The sequence below is a fragment of the Abramis brama genome, assembly GCF_963993115.1.
Source record: "Abramis brama genome assembly, chromosome: 6".
Classification (NCBI taxonomy): Eukaryota; Metazoa; Chordata; class Actinopteri; order Cypriniformes; family Leuciscidae; genus Abramis; species Abramis brama.
The window spans coordinates 29292899-29314158 of NC_139968.1; the positions used below are offsets into that span (position 1 = coordinate 29292899).

A 21260-nucleotide genomic window follows, 5' to 3' on the forward strand; every position below is an offset into this window, starting at 1 on the left:
TTATTTATTACTTGATTGTTCAAGCTACCTCACAGAAGTGCTCTGTTTGTTAACAGAGTTGTTGAATGTTAAAATAAGTTGAATTAAATAAAAAATAAGGAACATCCTGGATCTGTTTTTTGCTCTTCTTTATTCTTTTTTATGTATTATAGAAGTATCGGATCGGGACTCGGTATCGGTAGATACTCAAAATCAAATGACTCGGACTCGGACTCGAGGGCAAAAAAACCTGATCGGGACATCCCTAGTTTGAAGCATTTTTGCAAGAAAAGTACATCTCCGGAACACTGGTGGCACTGTGTTCAAGCTTGTCAGGTACTTTCAGGACATGCTGTCGATGATTCCTACCAAATTTTGTGAAGATGTTAAATTGTAAAAAATAATAAATAAAAAGAATATTGCAATTTATGTCAAAATTCAATATGGTAGACACGTGGTTCATCCAATCTTTTTGATAAAAAACAAAACAAAAAAAACTGATCCACACTACAAGAAAATATAAATACCTGTATATGGAGTTGTACACACATGTCCACATCCACTGCTGCAGCATTTCGCATCCCCCGGACAGTCACTGTCACCGGAAAAAAGGTCAGCACAATGTCCTATCATTCCGTCTGTGCTTGGACACACTCCTGGCTTTACTGTTATTCAAACACATGACAGAAACCATAATTACTGAACGCTGAATGTCTCCTTCACCATTAAATAATTTTCTTTACCATGAAAAAATTCAGTCTGTCTCCTTCAAAGTTTCACATTTAATTTAATGTGTCACTTGCATTTTCTTGTGAAACTCAACAGCAACATTTTTTTCAGTGTTTCTTTTGGAGGACCTCTGACATCCACTATTGAAACTTGTTGAATGCAGGGAGAACACACAATCAAATCATTTCCACAATCAGATCGTTGCATTCGTGTCCTTTAGAGCAGTCTTTATCAGAAACATCCTCAACGGGAAGCAACTCAGTTTCACCAAGCACCAACCAGCCCCTATACAGAAGATAATTCAAGAGGATTATCGGGGAGACCGAGAGTGCTGAAATAGCTTTTTCCACTTGTAGTTGGGGGCTTTGCAATGTGTGTATCAAACTTAAGAAACAGCCACACATTTATCTGCATCAAGTCAAATTAGTTTAGAAATCTACCATTTATCCCGGTTTATCCCTTATTGTTAGTGCCATTACAACACAGAACCTACCACTACTAGTGCATTGTAATGCTAATATAAAACATGGACGGCGATTCATATTTTGTGGCATAATTATGTTTAACAGTTACATTAAGCATTGTAATACAAAAAAAGAAAATAGTAACACATTTTTAACAAAACAGACAGAACTCATTAAACTCATGCAATCAGACATTTTTCTTTTAACAAAAGTGGCTTGTAAGGTAATACTTCAATAAATAAGTTATAATTATCCCCCATGCTTAATGGTACATCATTGTTACAGGGGTAAAGGGACAAGTACAAAACTGCAAGCAGCGATTTCAGGGCCATGCCCCTGAAGAAACAGCAACAGCAGTGCAGAGCCAGAAGAACAAAAACAGCAGAAATCTAATGTATATGGGGAAACAGCTGGTTTGTTTGCAGCTTGTGCCATTCAGTTAACGCTGACTCACCAAACTGCAGAGGAGAGCCTTCAGTGTGAGACTGAGGACTCAAAATAATTACTTTGCATGTTAACCATATGCTAAGCTTATTTAATACTAATGTAGCTTGTGGTCAACCTGATAGCTGAAGAGCCACATTAGAGAATAGCATTTGGGTAGCATGCTAAGCTAACTAACATAAGGCAACAAATACAGGCATGGTCAACTTTGGAGACAAATATCTCAGGAACTTTAGTTCATATCAAAAATCCATTCATTCATTTCTATGCAGCTCCGTTCAAAGATCAAAGCCAATTTTGGACAAAATTAGGCTAAATTTGAAGGAGGAGTAATGAAAACTTATTCATTTACTTCAATATGGCGGACAGTCACATTTAGGGAAAATGACAAATGATATGTTGTCCGAATCGGCATAAGCCAGGGAACAAAACGACTAGTTATAAGTTTGAAGCGTTTTTGCAAGAAAAGTACATCTCTGGAACACCAGGTGGCACTGTGTTCAAGCTTCTCAGGTACTTTCAGGACATGCTGTCGATGATTCCTACCAAATTTTGTAAAGATGTTAAATTGTAAAAAAAAAAAAATATATATATATATATTGATATCGCAATTTATCTCAAAATTCAATATGGTAGACACGTGGTTCATCCAATCTTGTGAAACTCTGTATCCACGAATTCAACATGACACAATGAATCCACAGACATGATTTTCTGACAAATTGTTCAGAAGTTATTTGGCAATAATAGCCATTTTCCAGATCTCATGACCTGAAGGTGGTGCTGTTCCCAAATTTGGCATGGACAATCACATCATGGTTCCGATAAAGCACAGGTGTCAAGCTCAGTTCCTGAAGGGCCACAGCCCTACAGAGAAGGCACGGCGCCAGGATTTTTTCTCTACTGGTGCTAATGGGGAGCTGGACCGATATGTGGGGGTGCTAAGAAAACAATTGATTTTCATTACTTAGGTTACTCTATAATATAGAGGTTCTCGTTTTTTCAATAAAAGCAGCTATGATACACAGCACTTTAACTGGATTTGGCCAAAGAATAGTCAACAAAATAAAATATTACATTATGTAAGGGACTGTTCGTTTTTTATTTAAAGGGCCACCGGAGGAGTTTTGAGATAAATTGTCAAAAAACACTTGACCCTCCCTTCGCCAGCAATACATTTTTCTATGACTATTTTCTATTCTACCAATACGGGCAGAATCAATTATACGCCCAGCATTTCTGCATTTAAGGACAGATTTCCCCCATTGGCTATCCAGTGACACCACTTTTTCTTTAATTTTCTTTTTGGTGGACAGGCTTGCAAAACAGACATGGCAAGTTTTCCTGCTTGTCTGATTGGGAGTCTGGCAAGAAGGGCAGGGCCTGAATTTGGGCCTTGTCATGACTAGACACCAAATATACACAAAAACAAACAGACAGAAAGACTCACAACAAAGAGATGGACATATAAAACAAATATATATATATGTGTAAACAGAGAGAGAGAGAGAGAGAGAGAGAGAGAGAGAGACACTGATGAGTACAGGTTAACAAGACGGACGTGGCTCTTAAAAGTGCCTTTGTTTGTGTGTGTGTGTGTGTGTGTGTGTGTGTGGTGTGGGGTTAGAATAAAACAAAATTGAAGCTGCCAAATTTGAAGGACCTAAAGGAAAAAAACAACAACAGATTTTAACATTTTACACCAGTATTCTCTTCATCGGTGTTGCCAGAATGGGCTAGAGTGTATGTGATATTGATTTTATACAGTTCAATAAACAAGAAGTTAATATTGTTAATTACATTTTAGACCAAAAAAATAAATAATGTAAGTTTTGCTCTATTTCGCCAAAAAAAAGCCAAAGCCGCAGCAGAACTTTTAAATATAAATATATATATATATATATATATATATATATATATATATATATATATATATATATACATATGAATCAGTCAATAAGTTATACTTATTAGGCTACATTAATTATACACATTGTTTTATTTCATATTGAAAACTTGTGATGAGCCACAAGGTTGTAGTTATGAATTAATCTGTATTGTTTATTATAGATTTATTTGGGTGTTTATTATATCATTTTGTGTGGATTTTAAACAATACTGGGCTGTAAAACAAACCAATCTGGCAACACCGTTCTTCATCTGAACATTTATAATGTTGGATAATAGTTGTGGGCTAATGTAATACTGGAAATCTTACTTTCCCCTATAATTGTACCTTGCATGATTAAATGCGACAAAAAATAACTTTCAGTATTTGATTAGCTAACTTTGCTAGCCTGCACAAGTGGTGTAGCAAGCTATATGTTTTAATAATGTCTTCATTATCATTGATATCTTCAATATCATTTACCGTCATAAGAAAAAAAAAATGAAAGGTTCTAAATTGGTTCTTATTGTCCTGATTCAAAAGTTTTTAATGTGTACATTTAAGAATAGTATCCATCTCTATTAATTAACTCTTCTACTTACCGAGTGGAAAATCGCAATGGACCTTGGGATCGCCCCATACAGTGACGTCAGCGTTATTAATTAAGAGGATTTAATAAATATAAATAAATAAATAAATAAAACTTTGATTAATTGAACACAATCGTAGCGTATTATATATATTTATTAACATCAACAAACCTCCGATAAAAATACGTTATCCAGCATGCTCTAGTTAAAGCAGTGTCACTTAACGTTACCTATGACAAGAAAACGCTTAAATGCTTACTTGAACGCGCCATGGAGTGTTGTTAAACTCACCTCTGAATGCTGTTTTACATGCAGTTGGGCGTTGTTTTGGTTAAACTCACCTCTGAATGCCGTTATACCTGCGTTGTTAAACTCATCGCTGAATGCTGTTGCTCACCATATGCGTTGTTAAACTCACCGCTGAATGCAGTTGCCTATGAACGCGCTAAACCTTTGCGCAGAGGGCACTTTGATATCAGATTGCGAGAGGTTTTAAACATCAAAAACTAGGTGAAGGGCCAGATAAAGATGATCTGGCGGCTGCCATTTGACTAGCCCTGGCATAGATCATTTATTGTAGACTATTCCTTTTAATTTTGTATTTATTGTAGTCTCGGCCCATTCACCGCGGACAACGGTTCCCCAAGACGTCAAATTTCAACGCCGCAGGCTCCAGTTCAGAGTTCTATAGAAGTCTATCGGACTACCCTGCACGTTGAAAATTGACGCTAAAGGTATACCCAGATCGTTGAAAAGTGACGCCAAGGGGTCCTGCCAAGCGTCCATATGTGACGAGTTGGGAGTGAGAATGTGTTGACGCGACCGCTGACTTTCTTTGCGTGCAGATTAATTTCCGCCTATTTTAGACAGCCTAGTATTTTGGTATTGCATGCATCACTCATATCTCTTAAACGTTTAAAATGGAGTTTAGGAAGATGTATGTGACCCCAATCATTAGATTTGAATGGCTCTTAAAGCCTTATCTCTTGTCAAAAGGCTGAACGCGACCGCAGACTTTGATGAACACTGCTGGCAGCAGCGGCGTCTGTGTCCGTACCGTTCTTATCAATGACAGCGTAAATTAACCTCGTATCTCCCTGCTCCCTAGTCATAAATCTCGTATCTCCGATTAAACATGATTTTGGGGAAATGTTGTGTTAATGTTGGTACACAACAGTATAGGATAGCAATATAAGGAATAATACCAACTTTAAGGATACAAAAAATATGCCGTTTTTTTAATTTCCTGAGAGATACGAGGATTCCGCCCGACAGCGACGATATAGGCCTATTTAAAAAAATAATATATATATATATATATATATATATATATATATATATATATATATATATATATATATATATATATATATATATATATATATATTATTATTATTATTATTATTATTATTATTATTTTTTATTTTTTTGTAAATTAATTTAGTTTTACTAGAATAAAATCAGCTTTGCAACTTTGCATTTCACTCGCGACGGCGATTAAATAAATTACGTCACTAGCAGCTTGTGTGTAATTGATTGAAATATGACTGTACGTCATGACGTTAAGTATTTTTTTCAGTCAACTTCTACTCTTTATTCATAATAATCTGTATTCGTCTAAAACACCTAACGTGCTTGATCATTCAAGCAATCATGGATTTATAGAGGTTGTTGTTGTTGTTGTTTTAATTAAAAGTGGGTGTATTATTATTATTGAGGGTGGGAGAGGTATGCCCCCCCAGTGACACAACGAGGCCCCCTCATTCGGTATGTCCTGGCGCCGACCCTGTCGCAGCGGTAGATTTTTACACTCACAGGACAGGGCACTGCACTTATTCACAATCACAAAAGTTTATTATTTGCTCGTGCTTTAAAGCTTTGCCGGGTAAACATTTCATTGGCGTTCTGTTCTGACATGATGCATTTTTTTCTGAGCGCGTACGCGCGCGCACTGTCAAACGATTTTTGTTGGGTCAGACCCATCCAAGGCCGTAACCAGGGTTTGAAAATAAGTGAGGTCCGGGGTGAGGTGCAGGGCCGGATTAAGAATTCAGAGGCCCCTGGGCACAATCAATGTCTTGTAGGCCCCCCCTTAGGCAGGCCAAATGTATAGTTTGTCCAAGGACATTTTAATTTTGCATTAAGAGTTTTAGTTTACTGACTTAAAAGGAACTTTGTTGTACTATGCTGGAGCAAAGTTCATAAATGGTCGATCTTTCCCATAAGATTTTGTAAAAGTATGTTGGGTAAACCTCTGTCCCTCTAGGGGGGTTCGGGGGCATGCTCCCCGCAAGAAAATTTTGTACATTTTAAGGTTAAATGCATCAATCTGGTGCTCTTTGAGAGCTCAAAATTAAGAGCTTCAACGGGCTTCAACCCATGAACTGTGCACAAAGAAAAAACATTGACTTGTACCTGGACATTAAAGGGGGCTCAAACATATTTTTTAGTTATGAGATGGAGTTTCAGTCTACATTACATTATAACTGGTGTTTTAGTATGCCAAACAATTAGTATAATAATAATATAATAATGATTTATATAATTATTCCTGTGACATAAAATCCATATAGCCTAATAAATGAAAATGAATATTTCAAAAGTATATTTTACATTACACTATAGCGGGCATGTAATAATAATTACCGTAATTAGGAGATTACAATAGGAGGCTTCGCCTTCGGTGTGTCACAACTGTTTTAAAACGTTTGCCACTAGTGGACGATCGCACCCTATGATCACACCCATTAACCAAAGTCTATATGTTTTTACATGATCTCGGATCAGTTTGATAAGTTCAGACATTTTATTAACACATTTGTATAATAGGCCTAGGTTACAAATGAAGAGTAGCAGATTTGTCTCTGATTATACAACAACCACAACAACAACAAAAAAAACTGCAAAACACACTGTACAAATTAATAAACTAACATCAATTCTACAAAACCTTTATGCTTCATTCTGAAGACTTTTCAGTTCTGTAACAGTATTGGGACGGTTTACACTGTTCTGATTGGTTGTCTCTGCTGTGGTGGGCGTGGCTGCTGTTGTGATGTCACGATCAGTCAGTTACTGATGAATCAGACATTCTCACATCAGGGCTCTAGGGGGCGATGATGATGATGATGATGATGATGAGATGCTTATAACAAGCCTCAGAGGATTTTTGTACAGAAAACATTTGTGAAATAACTGTATTAATTCTGTAGCCAATATCCACCCTAGAATATAATATGAGAGCGTATCACACACACCAAAGTAGCCCTATATCAATTTCATTTATAAAATATATTTGCTACCCTGCTGACAAATCCAGTAGGCTATATGGTGTTTTTTAGTCATTTTAGTTCTGCTGGTGTTGTTTGTGGTTTTGGAAGCTGGGAGATCAGTTTATATCAGCTCCAAATAAGACCAACATTTACAGGCTGTTTTTTCTACTGAAACAGACACTGTCAAAATGCTCTACAGGATGTTGCTTCTGAGGGAAATGAGAAGTGAGAAAATAGGGGGAGTGCATGTTTTGCACTCAAAACATGCAGCGTTGCAAGATCCCATGTTCATATTTTTAGAAGATTGCTTATTTATAATGACAACAGTAATTTTGGTGAAAACTATGCTAAGAGGTTTATAACATTACATTGTTTATTCAGCCAACATAAATGTTGTTTTCAAATGTTTTCATTGACTGTATCATGTAACTAGCCTATAGTCAGAGTGTGAAGCGCGTTCCCGTACACAGATGCACTCATAAACTGCATGTGTTTATTCTTCCTGTCTGAAGAGTTTCTTTCTAAACCTCAGATTATCTACTGATATATTTTTCAGATCATAGAGTGATTTTATCTCAGGCTTTTGGAGATGATGTTGCTCACACTTATTTTGTTCTCTTTGAGTGTGTGTTGTCTGTCTGGTGAGTTATGAACATGTTTTTATACTTCTAGTAATAATGTACAGTTAAAATTGTTCAGAGGATTTAAATTAGCTGTTAATAATATTGTGTTTCTGGTGTGTTTGGTGACACAGATGCAGTGAAGTCAGTGTCAGTGATGGAGGGAGATTCTGTCACTCTAAACCCTGATCTTACAGACATACAGAGAGATGAAGAGATCGAGTGGAGGTTTGGAAACATTCGCATCGCTAGAGTGATCATGAACATTACTAGATATGATAATGATGAGAGATTCGGAGACAGACTGAAACTGGATCAGACTGGATCTCTGACCATCAGTGACATCAGAACCACAGACTCTGGACTTTATCAACTAAGAACCATTATTGGAGATAAGGAGTTTATCAAGAGATTCAGTGTTACTGTTGATGGTGAGCATAATTACACGCTTTCTTCTGTCATCATCATCAAAATATACATAATTATTGTCATAACCCACAATGATATTTGAAGATTATTTATTAGAAATCTTGAAGATACATTTCAGATGCAGTTTTTACCTTATTCTAACATTTAAAGTATATTTATCAAACAAAATAATTAAAATCACCAAACATCATCCCTCCAGTGCATGAAAAACATCCAGGTCCACATTATATTACCTCCCACACAAGGGGCAAAATGAACACACATATTATAGAACCGAAATAGTTTATTATTAAATAAACTTCTTCCAAGTGTCATGAGCATCAGTGTAAGTCTGATCCATTGTGCTCTTACAGGAGAATACTCAGATATATTACAGCAATATGTAACATTTCACAATGAATAAAAGAACTGTGATTAGCCAAACTCTGTACGACATGGGTGAATTCCTACAGATCCAGGGTCATTACACATTTTTGGTAAATTTATTTGATGACATCATAGCAAAATAACTTACAAGAACATTCATGTGCAATTTACTGAAAGTATAGCAGGGCAGGATATGCATTTTAATTAAATGCATAATTAACTTTAATGAACTAAACCTAACAAAGATGAAGTAACACTACTCATAAGAAAAAACAATCAAAGGCACTCGAGTAATTAGTTTTTAGAGAAATGTAAAAAGCCTTTACTCTTTCATGGCTTAGATTTTAAAAACAGGCGTCAAGCAACGGCACACCTATGTGTTGCGGCCAATAAGTCTTCATCAGGGTGTGAAGTAATGAAGTAAAGCTAGGCGGGTCAACTCAACCAGGTAATGGTGAAAGAAATACATAAATGTAGAAGAAAGCCAAAATATGAAATATCATGAATGTATATTTACTGAGCAACTTACAGCTTTGTAGAGAGGGGTCAAAATGATCATTTTCACCTGAGATTTGGAGCAAAATTACAGGGAGTATAAATGACTTCAGAAAGATGGCAGAATCATTATTTTATACACACAGGTAAGTCTATTAGTAAAATCTGTTGACTTTAGCAATCTTTGTTTCATTAAAGGTATGCCAACAGCGACAGTTCAAAAATGGGGGGAAAAAAACACTTATTTTGTTTTGCCCCAAGTTTGCATGCCTGTAACTCAAGAATTATTAAAAAATACCTTAATATCCTTTTATATTTAGATTTTTAACAAACATTTATTTTGGTATCTTCATTTTAAAGGCCCTCAATGGTTCAGTCCCAGAAATACAGAGATCTTAATGTGGATCCATGAGTACATTGGTCAATTACACATTTTTAGTGGTCAGAAATCAATTGTGGGTCTCTTTGCATTCAGTTGATAATTTTTACATCTAGGCCCTATTACATTTAATAGTTTGGCTTTCATCACTATTTATGTGTCTGTTTTTAGAAAAAAATATTTAGAAAAAAAGGGAAAGTTTCTGAAATATGGTTGATTTGACACAGAATGACCCAGGCCAATGTTTTAAGTCCTCTTTAATGCACCTTAATAATGGCACAATGTTTAGATGATATACATCTGTCAGGAAGGGTGTAATATGAATATAAGATCCTTTAGGAGAGAGAATAGATGGTGCTTAAGAACCTTGGCAAACAAGAGCCACTGTATTCAGATTTTGTATATTTTGTTCATTTAGATTATATTTCAAATCTGAATTCATTGTTATGAGAGAAGTGAGGGCTGTGAGTATAAGCACTGATCTCGGTGTGTGATGAGACTAACACTGACATTAAAGCAGACTTCTCACTGTTGATATATTCTCATCTCTGTGCTTCTCTAACATCTTCCAGTTAAGCCGTCCACTCCACGAAGTCCTTCATCGACTGAAAGTGAGAATGCAGAGGGTAATGAAGCTGATATTCACATCAACAGCACAATAATGAGTGTGATTTTTTTTATACAACAGTTCAATAAACAAGTTAATATTGAGTTTTGCAATGTTTTAATATGGCAAGTTGTTTTTCTTTTTTCTTTGCTGAAAAAATATAGATAATAACAACACAGGTAAGCTCTTTACACTTTTTGACAAACACATTTAAGCCATAAACATGTTAAAGGAGACTCATGCTGGTCAGACTAGTATCAGAGAGTCAGTGAACAGACTGTGGGCGTCTGAGACTGAGACTAAGGACAGACTGACAGATTGTGTCTCTTTATCTTTCCAGAATCTGAGCAGCAAACTCCCTCTCCTCCTCCAGTCTCAGTCTTTCAGATAGTCTTGATCTCTTCTGCTGTTGCTGGATCTCTGATGATTGTTGCTGCTGTTGGGATCGTCTGGATCTGCAAGAAACACAGAAAAACAGACCAACAGGGCAAGTGTTTCACACTGCTGTTACATCTGAAGAAATAGTTACAGTTTTGCTGTTTTAACACGCCTGTCATTATTATTCAAACAGTTCAGACCCGTGATGAAGAGATCACTTACGCTGATCCAATGTCCTACAAAAGAAATGCACAAAAAGCGGTAAGACAATTCATGTTACAGTTTACACTGTACAATCTGAGCATTCATTGCATAATTGAGGGGGAGTTTATACAATAGTATTATATAATGCACATTTTCCATATTTCTACATATGGTTGCAAATTCATGTAATTAAAAAGGTGAACAGCGAAATTAAAAGAAAATGTGATGAGTCTGTTCTAAACCCAGTGAACTGCTTTACTGTCTACACAGACAGCTCCCTTATAAGGCAACATCCTAAAAGAAATGGACTTTTTGAAATGCCTTTTGAAATATAATATTCAGCTGTAGCTATCATGACATTATCTACAATTTTACAGCAGTTTTTCTGGTAGATCCTTTTATTTACAAATTGAACATTTTCACAGTTATGTTTAAAATATTCTAGATGATCCCCCCAGACCCAGAGTGAGTTTTTTAAGGTGACCGTTATTTTAGAATGTTCCCCTTATTACCTGTTTCCATGACGACGCTTCATGGTTGTCATGACACACCGCAGCCACAGTTAGTTAACGGTGAACTGTATAGTTACCTAAACAATGTGTATCTGATATGAATAAAACAGTTATATTTGAAAATAGCCTTTTAGATTAAATCGTATGTTAATGGATTATCATTGCCGCTTCCATAGACACCAGTGTGTATTGTACTTACTGTAAATGTATTGTTTTTTCTAGTGCTTATGTGTTTTTAAATGTCTGGAACCTAATTGAAAATGATGTGGTTGAAAACACTGTATAGTTGTGATGTATGACAGCGCTGAGCGTGTCCGTCCGTCTCTGGCTCAGCTCCAGCCAAAGCATGAAAGCACAGTTTGAATCTGGCAGTTATGCGACGTCACTGTAGGCTTGTCATAATTCCTGTCTTGTGTTCCCCTTGTCTTGTGTGGACTTTTATCATTAGGCTATGTCCTATGCCATGTTTTGTACTCCTTTGTAGTTTTTCTAAATTTCCTGTGCACTGATTTGCATCGAAAAGGAGAAGAAAAATAGATTATGCAGGAGGAAATGGTTGGGGAGACGCAGGGAGTAGGATTGTGTGTTCTGCAAAGAGAGAAATGTTTGTTTTGTTTCTGTTTTATATAATTGTAAATATATCTATTAAAGTACTGATATTTCGGTCTTTAACTCCTCCCCGAACATCCCGCTGCCCTGTATCTTGCTCTCTCATTGGCTGTAGATCATCGCCAATGTAGTTTTCAGTCAGAACACATTCACACAGCAGGATTGTGAATCGCCAACAGGTCCAGATATTTAACATGCCAAATATCTCACAGGCATCGGCGTCTTGTCAGCAATTGTCTCAGATCGCGTCTTTGATAATTCACACTGTGTGATTGTCACTCGCATGAACGAGCACCGATTTGCCTATGATTTCAGGCATTTGTCGGTGATCTACCAAAACCTATCGGTGATCGAAAATCGGGCTTAAAATCGTTCAGTGTGAACTCGCCATTACTTGTGAGCATCACCAAGCCACAGCTGTGGTTGGTCTGGCTGTGCGTCACTCAGAAAACAACAGGCCAATCAGAAGAGAGGCTCATGAATATTAATTAGACAGGCCAAAATTAAAACTCCAGAAAGGTGTACAATATGGGACCTTTAACACTGAAAAGTTAAATATGCATATTCTTTTCTGTTCCGTGAGAGCAAGGGTATCGCAGACTGAGTGTCGCCTCTATATCTATAGACGTTTTTAAAACTGAAAACTCCAAAAAGCAACGATATTGTCAGACATCCATGAGTGCATGTTCACAGAGGAAAACAATACTGAGATTATATCACATAATTCAGTGTGAGAAACACTGACTAATAACCCGTAATATCTAGAGATGAATTTTCAGCAAATTTCTGTCATTTATTCATTTTGAGCTCTAGAAAGTTTTTGCATCTGAAACATCAGGTTTGTTTTTCTCCTTTTGAGCTTTTGTGTTTGTTTCTTACAGAATTCTGAAATGACGGAGGTGGTTTACACATGTTTAATCACAGATCAATAATCAAACTCTCTGTGATTCTGTTTCTTAACAAAAGATATTGCTCATTGTATTGACATTTGTGTTTTACACTGTATTACTCTTTCAAATAAAATTTACATTTGTTGAATTAAATGATGCTTTTTGATTCATTTAGTCTGATATCAATATCCACTTTGCACAACAAAATATTTAGTTTGTTTATTAAATCATGAGAAACTCATAAACATGGAATGTGTAGCACACATATTTCAGTGTATTGAAGAGTATTGAACTCATCAAATAAAGAGTTTTAAATCAATATAAATCTGTATGTCTCTCAGAGTCATACTAATTATTTAACACAATTATGGCAAAACAAGCATTTATTTTCATAATACTCATCCAAAATATAGAGTTAGAAATTATGCTTTTCTCCTGTTGTTTAATTCACTGGACCAGACACCAATTATTTTTGCAAGAGATCTCTTATTTATTTTATCATAATATGAAGACATAGACCAAACAAAGGTCTTCATTCCAGCATATGTCATCTCTGTCCTCTGAACAAAGAGGTTTGGTTTTATATGCTACTGACCAAAACAACATTACCAGAGGAACATATGAAATGCATATCTAATCCCGGTGGAAACTTCATATAGCCTACTGCATACACACTCCATGTCTCTAACTCTTCCCGCGCACCCTCTCTCAACCCCTGTATTCATGCAGTCTAGCTTATCCCAATGTCTCTCTCACGCACATGTATTCAAGAACACTATGATTCACAAAATACAAATTACTACAAATTATTTTAAATAATTATTTAAGATAATTTTCCAAAAACTCCATTTGACTGTCTCACCAGCAGGTGACAACTGGAGACACATATAAAGGTGTAATGCTGTAGCTCAAACAGTAGAGCATTGGTGCTTGCAACACCTAGATTATGGGTTTGATTCCCAGGGAAAGCAAGAACTGATATGAATGTAAATGTGTAATACAATATAAGTCACTTTGGAAAAAAGCGTCTGCCAAATGTAAATACATGGTACAGAAAACATGTCCTCCACCCTTTTGAAACATGGGACTACAGTTATAGAAGTTGTATAAAAACAACGTCTAAAATTTGTCTAAATTTGGTGTTGAAAAGACATACACAAACGACCACATTTGGACTATAAATAACCCTTACACGGAGGTCCCACAGACGTCAACATTAGATGTGCGGTAGACGTCGAAAAAAGACGTCGCCTGGCGTTACAAAACAACTCCTTCAGTGGACCGAAATTGGACGTCCAAACATTACATAGAAAAGACGTCACTCCGACGTCACGTTGCGCAGTGGGTCTAAAGGCCTATTTATACTTCTGCGTCGACGGCGTACCCCCGCAGACCCCTCTGCGTCGCCGCGAACCCCTCTCCGACCCTTCCGCCGTAGCTCGACGTGCACCTCCAAAAAATTTTAACTACGCGTTGAGGCGACGCAGACCGCAAGGGCTGTGATTGGTCAGATTATACATGTTTGGTAATTATAAAGAAAACGCAGAAATATTATTAAGTATTGGTGGTGTTGCATTAGAAATAGTGTCAGAAATTAAATTCTTGGGAATAACTATTGATAGTAAATTAAGCTGGAAACCACACATCAGATACATACAAGGTAAAGTATCTAAAAGTATTTCTATAATTAATAAAGTTAAATGTCTTGGAATATAATGCAATATAGCCTATTGTATTGTTCACTGGTTTTGCCCTATTTAACTTATTGTAACTTATTGTATAGAAATTTGCGGCAATAATTATAAAAGTTCACTACATACCCTCTTCTTACTCCTACTCTGCACGGAACCAAAATAAACTAGCAAAGAGATTCGCGAACCGAAGTTTTATTGCTTTCTAATTCAAAACAGGGTGATTAAACACTGTCTGTCATGTGACGTGCTGGGCCTAGACCTTCAATCAGTTAATCATATTCATATCAGGTTTAAAGTAGAGCAATTAGTTCCAAAGTGGTATTTGTAGTAGAAACACAGTAAAAACAACACTTACCATGTTTTCACCACAGTAACATTAGTTTTACTGTGATAAGTGTAGTAAAAAGACAGTAATCACAAAACTTATCATGCTTTTACCACACTTTTGGTAGTTTTAATGTGATACTTTATTGTAAATGCACAACCACAACACTTGCACTGCTTTTACCACAGTAACCATAGTTTTACTGTGATAGGTGTGGCAAAAGGACAGTAACCATAAAACTTACCATGCTTTTACCTCAGTATTTGTAGTTTTAAAGTGATATTTGTTGTAAATGCATATTAACCACAACACTTACCATGCTTTTAATGCCTAATAATGTAAAATCCAATATTTGTAAGGTAAATCAGTACTTTTTCCTTTAAATAATCCTATATATTATACATAATGATATTTTCTTTTCTCTTTTTTCAGCTGAAAAGACCAAAAGGGCCTTTCGGACTCATTTAGCCCATTATTGTTTGAGGAGAAGTAAACGGAGGAGACGGACAGCTGCAAAGGCAAATATTCGCAATGGTATGCATGTGTTGGTTTTAACCCTAAATCACCCGAAGACTATGAACTAATCATTTCTCTTTCCGGTACTGACAGCATAGTCTCTATGGGACTGACAGGAAGAACGAAAGACACGGAGGACCCGGCCGAGACGAACCCAAACTCCGGAAGACTCAAACTAATCATTTCTGTTCAAGGGGGTAGTCCAGCATCCGGAAAGTGTACCTTCTATGGGGGCATCCATTGGCTAACAAGCCATACGCTGTTAGCATTCCATTGACTCCCATTCATTTTGGCGTCACTTTGACAGCGAATAACTTTACATCTGAGGTGTTTAAAGACACTTTTTGTCCATTGTTTATTGTCGGGGGGACGTGGAGGCATAAAGTCAAGGGAGAAGCCCATAGAGAAAAAGAAAAGTTGCTTCTGCTCCTATACTAGATCATGGACAGCTCCTACTCACAGGTAGTGTCTGCAAGATTTGGAAGGGAATGATTCAGATTTCTCTTGGCACAGCTACTAGAAAACTTACAACTGTCAGACGGGTTGCTCACGTCACATCTACGTCGTCAAACTCAGTTTGAGTCTGCGCAGTACGCTCAGCCATCAGGAAGTGAGTGCTTCTAATTGACTTCACTTGTCTCCGTTGAAGTCTATGGGGTCGCTGTGTTCATTTCTTTTACTGTCTATGGTTTACTCTGGTGTTGAGTAATGATGCTCATTAAATATGCCCTTGTATCCGAGCTGCAACAATCACATCGGGTTATATGATATAGATGGGCCAGAGGCGAGCTAAACAGATGACGACAGCGCTGTGACGTCAAAGTCATAAGTACACATTGCAAGATGGCTATGGATGAACACCAGTTGTTTGAAACGGCTTTGGCCGCTACAATGAACGAGTTAAGACTTGGCTTTTTATCTAAAAGAGGAACAAAAGATGGCGATCGAATCCTTCCTTTGCAAGAAGGACGTTTTTGCTGTTTTGCCAACCGGATATGGCTGAAGTCTAGAGTCTAATCTAACAGTTAGCTCCCCTGGTAGCGTATGGGGTTTACTGTTGTGATTGGTCGTAGTGTTATCCAATTGCGTGCAGTGAGATTTTCAAATGCATGCTTGGTGCCGCCCCTCGAGCTGGCCGATTTTCATTAGTCGATCCCAGACCATTAATCCTTCAGATTTAGGTCTGGATTTCCAGGCTAGTTTTTTTCTGTATTTTTTATCAAATAAATGCATGATGAGCATATATATATATATATATATATATATATATATATATATATATATGCCCCTTTTTTACATTTGATCCCCTGCCCCTGAGCAACTATCTGCACGTCCCTGGTCATATGTGTGTTTTTCAACGGTTCTGCACCAACCAAAAGAAATTAAATTATCTGTGTAATCTTTTTTTCTCCCTCTTTTTTATTCAGCTTTCAGAAAAAAAAAAATCCATACAAAGACATTAAACATCAAACAGAAGTAAAAAGGAATGGAGGAAACAGAGAATTATTAAATGTATACAGTAACAGGACTGTTTTAAGCAACACAGCTGTATATACAAAAAAAGACTGCTTATAAGCAGTATCAAAAGCTCCGCCCCATCCAGTTGATTGATTTTCAGAAACTGCAGATACATTTTACATTCTGTTAGAAGGGTGATGTAGTTTGAGGTGCAGCATTATATCAATATAAAATAATTATATGAGATTTTATATCCTTATGCTAATGTGTTTATGATTATTAATGTTTATTTCTCAGATAGTTGTCAAGAACTTCAGCGGTGCACAAATACATGACACATGATTCAGTCAGTTCAAACTCGTACTGAAGCTGTCAAATAAATCAAAACCAAGTACAACTGACCTGAGATCAAATTGTATCATGCAATCAAATTTCTCTTTGCTCACATTTGACATTTTTGCTTCATATTAAATAAATGATTAAATTATGTACAAAACCCAAAGTGCTGATTGAGAGTAAAACAGTTTTAGTCAAAGACAAATAAGGATGGCAGAGAAGATAAAAGCAGAAATCCTTTAAAAATCTATTTTTAAACAAATGTTCATTCAGGATATGGAAGAGCTGTTGACTGGGACGCGGGATTAAATAATGCAAAAAGTATAAAAAGTAATTTGGTATAAACTATGGACTCAGAATTCTTTTTGCTCTGACCACTGACTCTCTTCTCTTCACTGCTGCACCTGTGAATAAAACAAAATCATCATTTATATCAACAATAAACCAACAATAACCATTCAACATTACTCCTGTTGCACATGCGTTTATAATATTGCTTCATTTAATTCAAAATAAAGTCTGAAGCTCTTATAACCTGTATGGATTATTACATTCATACATTAATGCATGTATGTATCCATTAAACTTAGTAATACCTGCAGTTTTGTGCAAATGTATGTATACAAGAATTATTTTTTTTAAATCTTAAAGCATTAAAACTGTTATAAACACTGATTTGATTTTTTTGTGCTGATTTTCTCAGAGTTAATATTTCAATATTTAATAAACATTTTAGATTCTGGTTACAGACGTCACATCATCACACATATACACTACTATAGTAAGGCTCTTCTCCTCACCATTCATTTCACAGGTTCCTATTTAAACAAGGATTTAAACCGTCCACCAGTCCATTTTGAAGCAGCTCCCAATGAAGCCTCTTCACTGTCTATTCTGTAAGGAGGAATCAGAAGAGAAAATAAAGAATTGTAAATAAGTTATATTAATTAAATTGAATAAAATAAAATTAAATGTAACATTAAACTAAGATGAAATTCACATTAGTTACTGACTTTTTGTTTGCACACACATTTCTAAAACAATATTCTAATATATATATATATATATATATATATATATATATATATATATATATATATATATAGATATAGATATAGATATATATATAGATATATATATATATAAAATTTAAAACATTATTTAGTTTTCTATGCTTGAGTGCTGCATGGCGGCTTTTCATCAACTTTAGATCAGCTTTTAATACACTATGGCCAAATACACTTCTGCTGAAACTGGGTAACCTTGGACTGAGCAAGTCACTATGCAACTGGATATTGGACTCAACCGCTCTTAATGTGTGAAAGTAGGCGAGCATGTTTCTAATACCATATCCATCAACACTGGTGCCCCTCAGGGTTGCGTGCTGCTCAGTCCACTACTCTACACACTTTACACACATGACTGTTCTGCCTCCTTGCCCACCAATTACATCATTCAATTTGCTGACGACACAACCATCCTCGGCCTCATAACAAACAACGAGACAGCATACAAAGAGGAGACTGAACTACTGGCAGAGTGGTGTAAAAAGCATAACCTGGTACTTAGCATCAAAAAGATGAAAGAAATCATTGTTGACTTTCGTAAATCACACCACCCTGGTCACTCACCCCTTAACATTAATGGGGAGGCAGGTGAGAGGGTGAACAACTTAAAATTTCTGGGTCTCACTGTGTCGGAGGATCTGTCCTGGGGCAATAACATCACTTCAGCTGTAGGGAAGGCCTAACAGCAGGCTGTTTTACCTGAGGAAGCTGTAATAAGCGAAACTCCCCAAGAGGCTCATGATACATTTTTACAACTGTGCAATTCAAAGTGTGCTGACTTATGGGCTGTCAGTGTGGTTTTCTAGATACACTATAGCTGAACAGCAATTGATTCAGAGGGTGGTGAAAACTGTAGGCAAAATCATTGGGACTGTCCTCCCGGTGTCAGGCTTCTGGGTGGCTGATGAAGTAGGAGGCGAACACGAAGATGAAGGATCAAAGGTTTTAATTCTCAATAACAACGGTACACGGAACAGGGAGCGTGTGCTCAGGAACAGACTACCTAACATTAAACAAACCTAACATAAACATTGACCGACAAGTGATGAGTGAACAGAAGGAACTTAAATACGCAGACAGATGAACACAAGACAGGTGATGCAGATGATGAACAGGCGGGTAATGAAGGGAGTGAGTTCAGGTGTGGAAACAAGGAGGATTCTGGGAACTGTAGTGCAGACAGGACGATGACAGACGGTGAATGTGACATTACCCCCCCCTCCCGGTAGGCGCGTCCTCGCGCCGTAGAAAGACCAAAGGGGTGGGAGGGTGGGTCGCCCTGGAGGCTGACGGGGAAGACAAGGCAAGGGAGACAAGGCAGGAAGCCTCCAGGGCGGAGCAGACTGTGGGTGTGGTCACGGTGGAGCAGGCTGTGGGCGTGGCCAGGACGGAGACGACCCCTCGGGCGGCCACGGCGGTGAGGACCCTTCGGGTGGCCACGGCGGAGAGGACCCTTCGGGTGGCCACGGCAGTGAGGACCCTTCGGGCGGCCACGGCGGTGAGGACCCTTCGGGTGGCCACGGCGGAGAGGACCCTTCGGGTGGCCAGGACGGTGATGTCCCCTCAGGCGACCACGGCAGTGAGGACCCTTCGGGTGGCCATGGCGGTCCGGACCCTTCGGGTGGCCAAGGCGGTGCGGACCCTTCGGGTGGCCAAGGCGGTGCGGACCCTTCGGGTGGCCATGGCGGAGAAGACCCTTCAGGTGGCCACGGCGGTGAAGACCCTTCAGGTGGCCATGGTGGTGAGGACCCCTCAGGTGGCCAGGACAGAGCCCTATGGCCCCCCCCCAAAAAATACTTGGGAAAAGTCCCGGGTACCAGAGAGGGCTCGGTGCTGGGCAGATCCAGCGACGAGGGCTCGGTGCTGGGCAGATCCAGCGACGAGGGCTCGGTGCTGGGCAGATCCAGCGACGAGGGCTCGGTGCTGGGCAGATCCAGCGGTGAGGGCTTTGTGCTGGGCAGATCCAACGATGAGGGCTTTGTGCTGGGCAGATCCAGCGATGAGGGCTTTGTGCTGGGCAGATCCAACGATGAGGGCTTTGTGCTGGGCAGATCCAGCGATGAGGGCTTTGTGCTGGGCAGATCCAGCGATGAGGGCTTTGTGCTGGGCAGATCCAGCGATGAGGGCTTTGTGCTGGGCAGATCCAACGCTGAAGGCTCAGTGCTGGACGGGACCAGCGGTGAAGAGGGCTCTGGGCTGGACGGGACCAGCGGTGAAGGCTCTGGGCTGGACGGGACCAGCGGTGAAGAAGGCTCTGTGCTGGATGGGACCAGCGGCGAAAAGGGCTTTAAGCTGGACGGAACCAGCTGTGAAGTGAGCTTTGAACTGGACGGAACCAGCTGTGAAGAGGGCTTCGAACTGGACGGAACCAGCTGTGAAGAGGGCTTTGAGCTGGACGGAACCAGCGGTGAAGAGGGCTTTGTGCTGGACGGGACCAGCGGTGAAGATGGCTTTGTGCTGGACAGGACCAGCGGCGAAGAAGGCTCTGAGCTGGGCAGGACCAGCGGCGAAGAAGGCTCTGAGCTGGGCAGGACCAGCGGCGAAGAAGGCTCTGAGCTGGGCAGGACCAGCGGCGAAGAAGGCTCTGAGCTGGGCAGGACCAACGGCGAAGAAGGCTCTGAGCTGGGCAGGACCAGCGGCGAAGAGGGCTCTGAGCTGGACAGGACCAGCGGCGAAGGAAGCTCTGAAAAAAGGTCAATTAAGTCCTTCTCGTCCGGACTCTGGCTGAGGACAGGAACAGGAGACACTGGGTGGACAGTCTCTGGCTTGGCGGGCACGGCGCATACTGCTTTGGACTCGGCAGATCTAGCGTGAAGTGCGGGCTCGGCTGGACTGGCGTGAAGTGCTGGGTTGGGTGGTGTTCTGGACCGGGTCGCAACACTCTCCAGACACCGGGTTACCGTCTCCTTCCAACTCAGTCCGGTGGTGTCTGGGAGGTTGAGAGGACGATGGAAAGAGGCCCCGATCCAGAACAGGGTGCTGAGGGTTTCGTCCTTCAAAGAGCTTAAG

At 38.9% G+C, this 21260-nt stretch overlaps 2 protein-coding genes across 2 annotated transcripts in view; one reads left to right on the top strand and one right to left on the bottom strand.

Moving 5' to 3' along the window:
* The first annotated feature begins 7860 nt into the window (after window positions 1–7860).
* On the top strand, window positions 7861–13005 carry LOC311085689 (uncharacterized protein). The gene is made up of 7 exons (XM_084118274.1): window positions 7861–8007; window positions 8121–8417; window positions 10228–10281; window positions 10427–10441; window positions 10603–10749; window positions 10834–10901; window positions 12847–13005. The coding sequence occupies exons 1-7, from the start codon at window positions 7956–7958 to the stop codon at window positions 12895–12897; spliced, it is 684 nt and encodes a 227-aa protein (XP_083974400.1). The 5' UTR covers window positions 7861–7955; the 3' UTR covers window positions 12898–13005.
* Window positions 13006–16798: 3793 nt separating this feature from the next.
* LOC311085624 (uncharacterized protein) overlaps window positions 16799–21260 on the bottom strand; it is a 65567-nt gene continuing 61105 nt past the window's right edge. Inside the window, exons 44-45 of the mRNA XM_084118157.1 lie at window positions 17985–18078; window positions 16799–17588 (exon numbers count right to left, since the gene is read on the bottom strand). Coding sequence (XP_083974283.1) covers window positions 18003–18078 — 76 coding nt within the window. The 3' untranslated portion in view covers window positions 16799–17588; window positions 17985–18002. The remainder of the gene's footprint in view (window positions 17589–17984; window positions 18079–21260) is intronic.

Bases quoted from the DNA above. Each gene is read 5' to 3' on its own strand.
- LOC311085689 (XM_084118274.1), top strand. From the start codon at position 7,956: ATGATGTTGCTCACACTTATTTTGTTCTCTTTGAGTGTGTGTTGTCTG. The intron at 8,008-8,120 runs GTGAGTTATGAA...TTGGTGACACAG, and splicing joins GAGTGTGTGTTGTCTGTCTG to ATGCAGTGAAGTCAGTGTCA. The intron at 10,750-10,833 runs GCAAGTGTTTCA...TTATTCAAACAG, and splicing joins CAGAAAAACAGACCAACAGG to TTCAGACCCGTGATGAAGAG.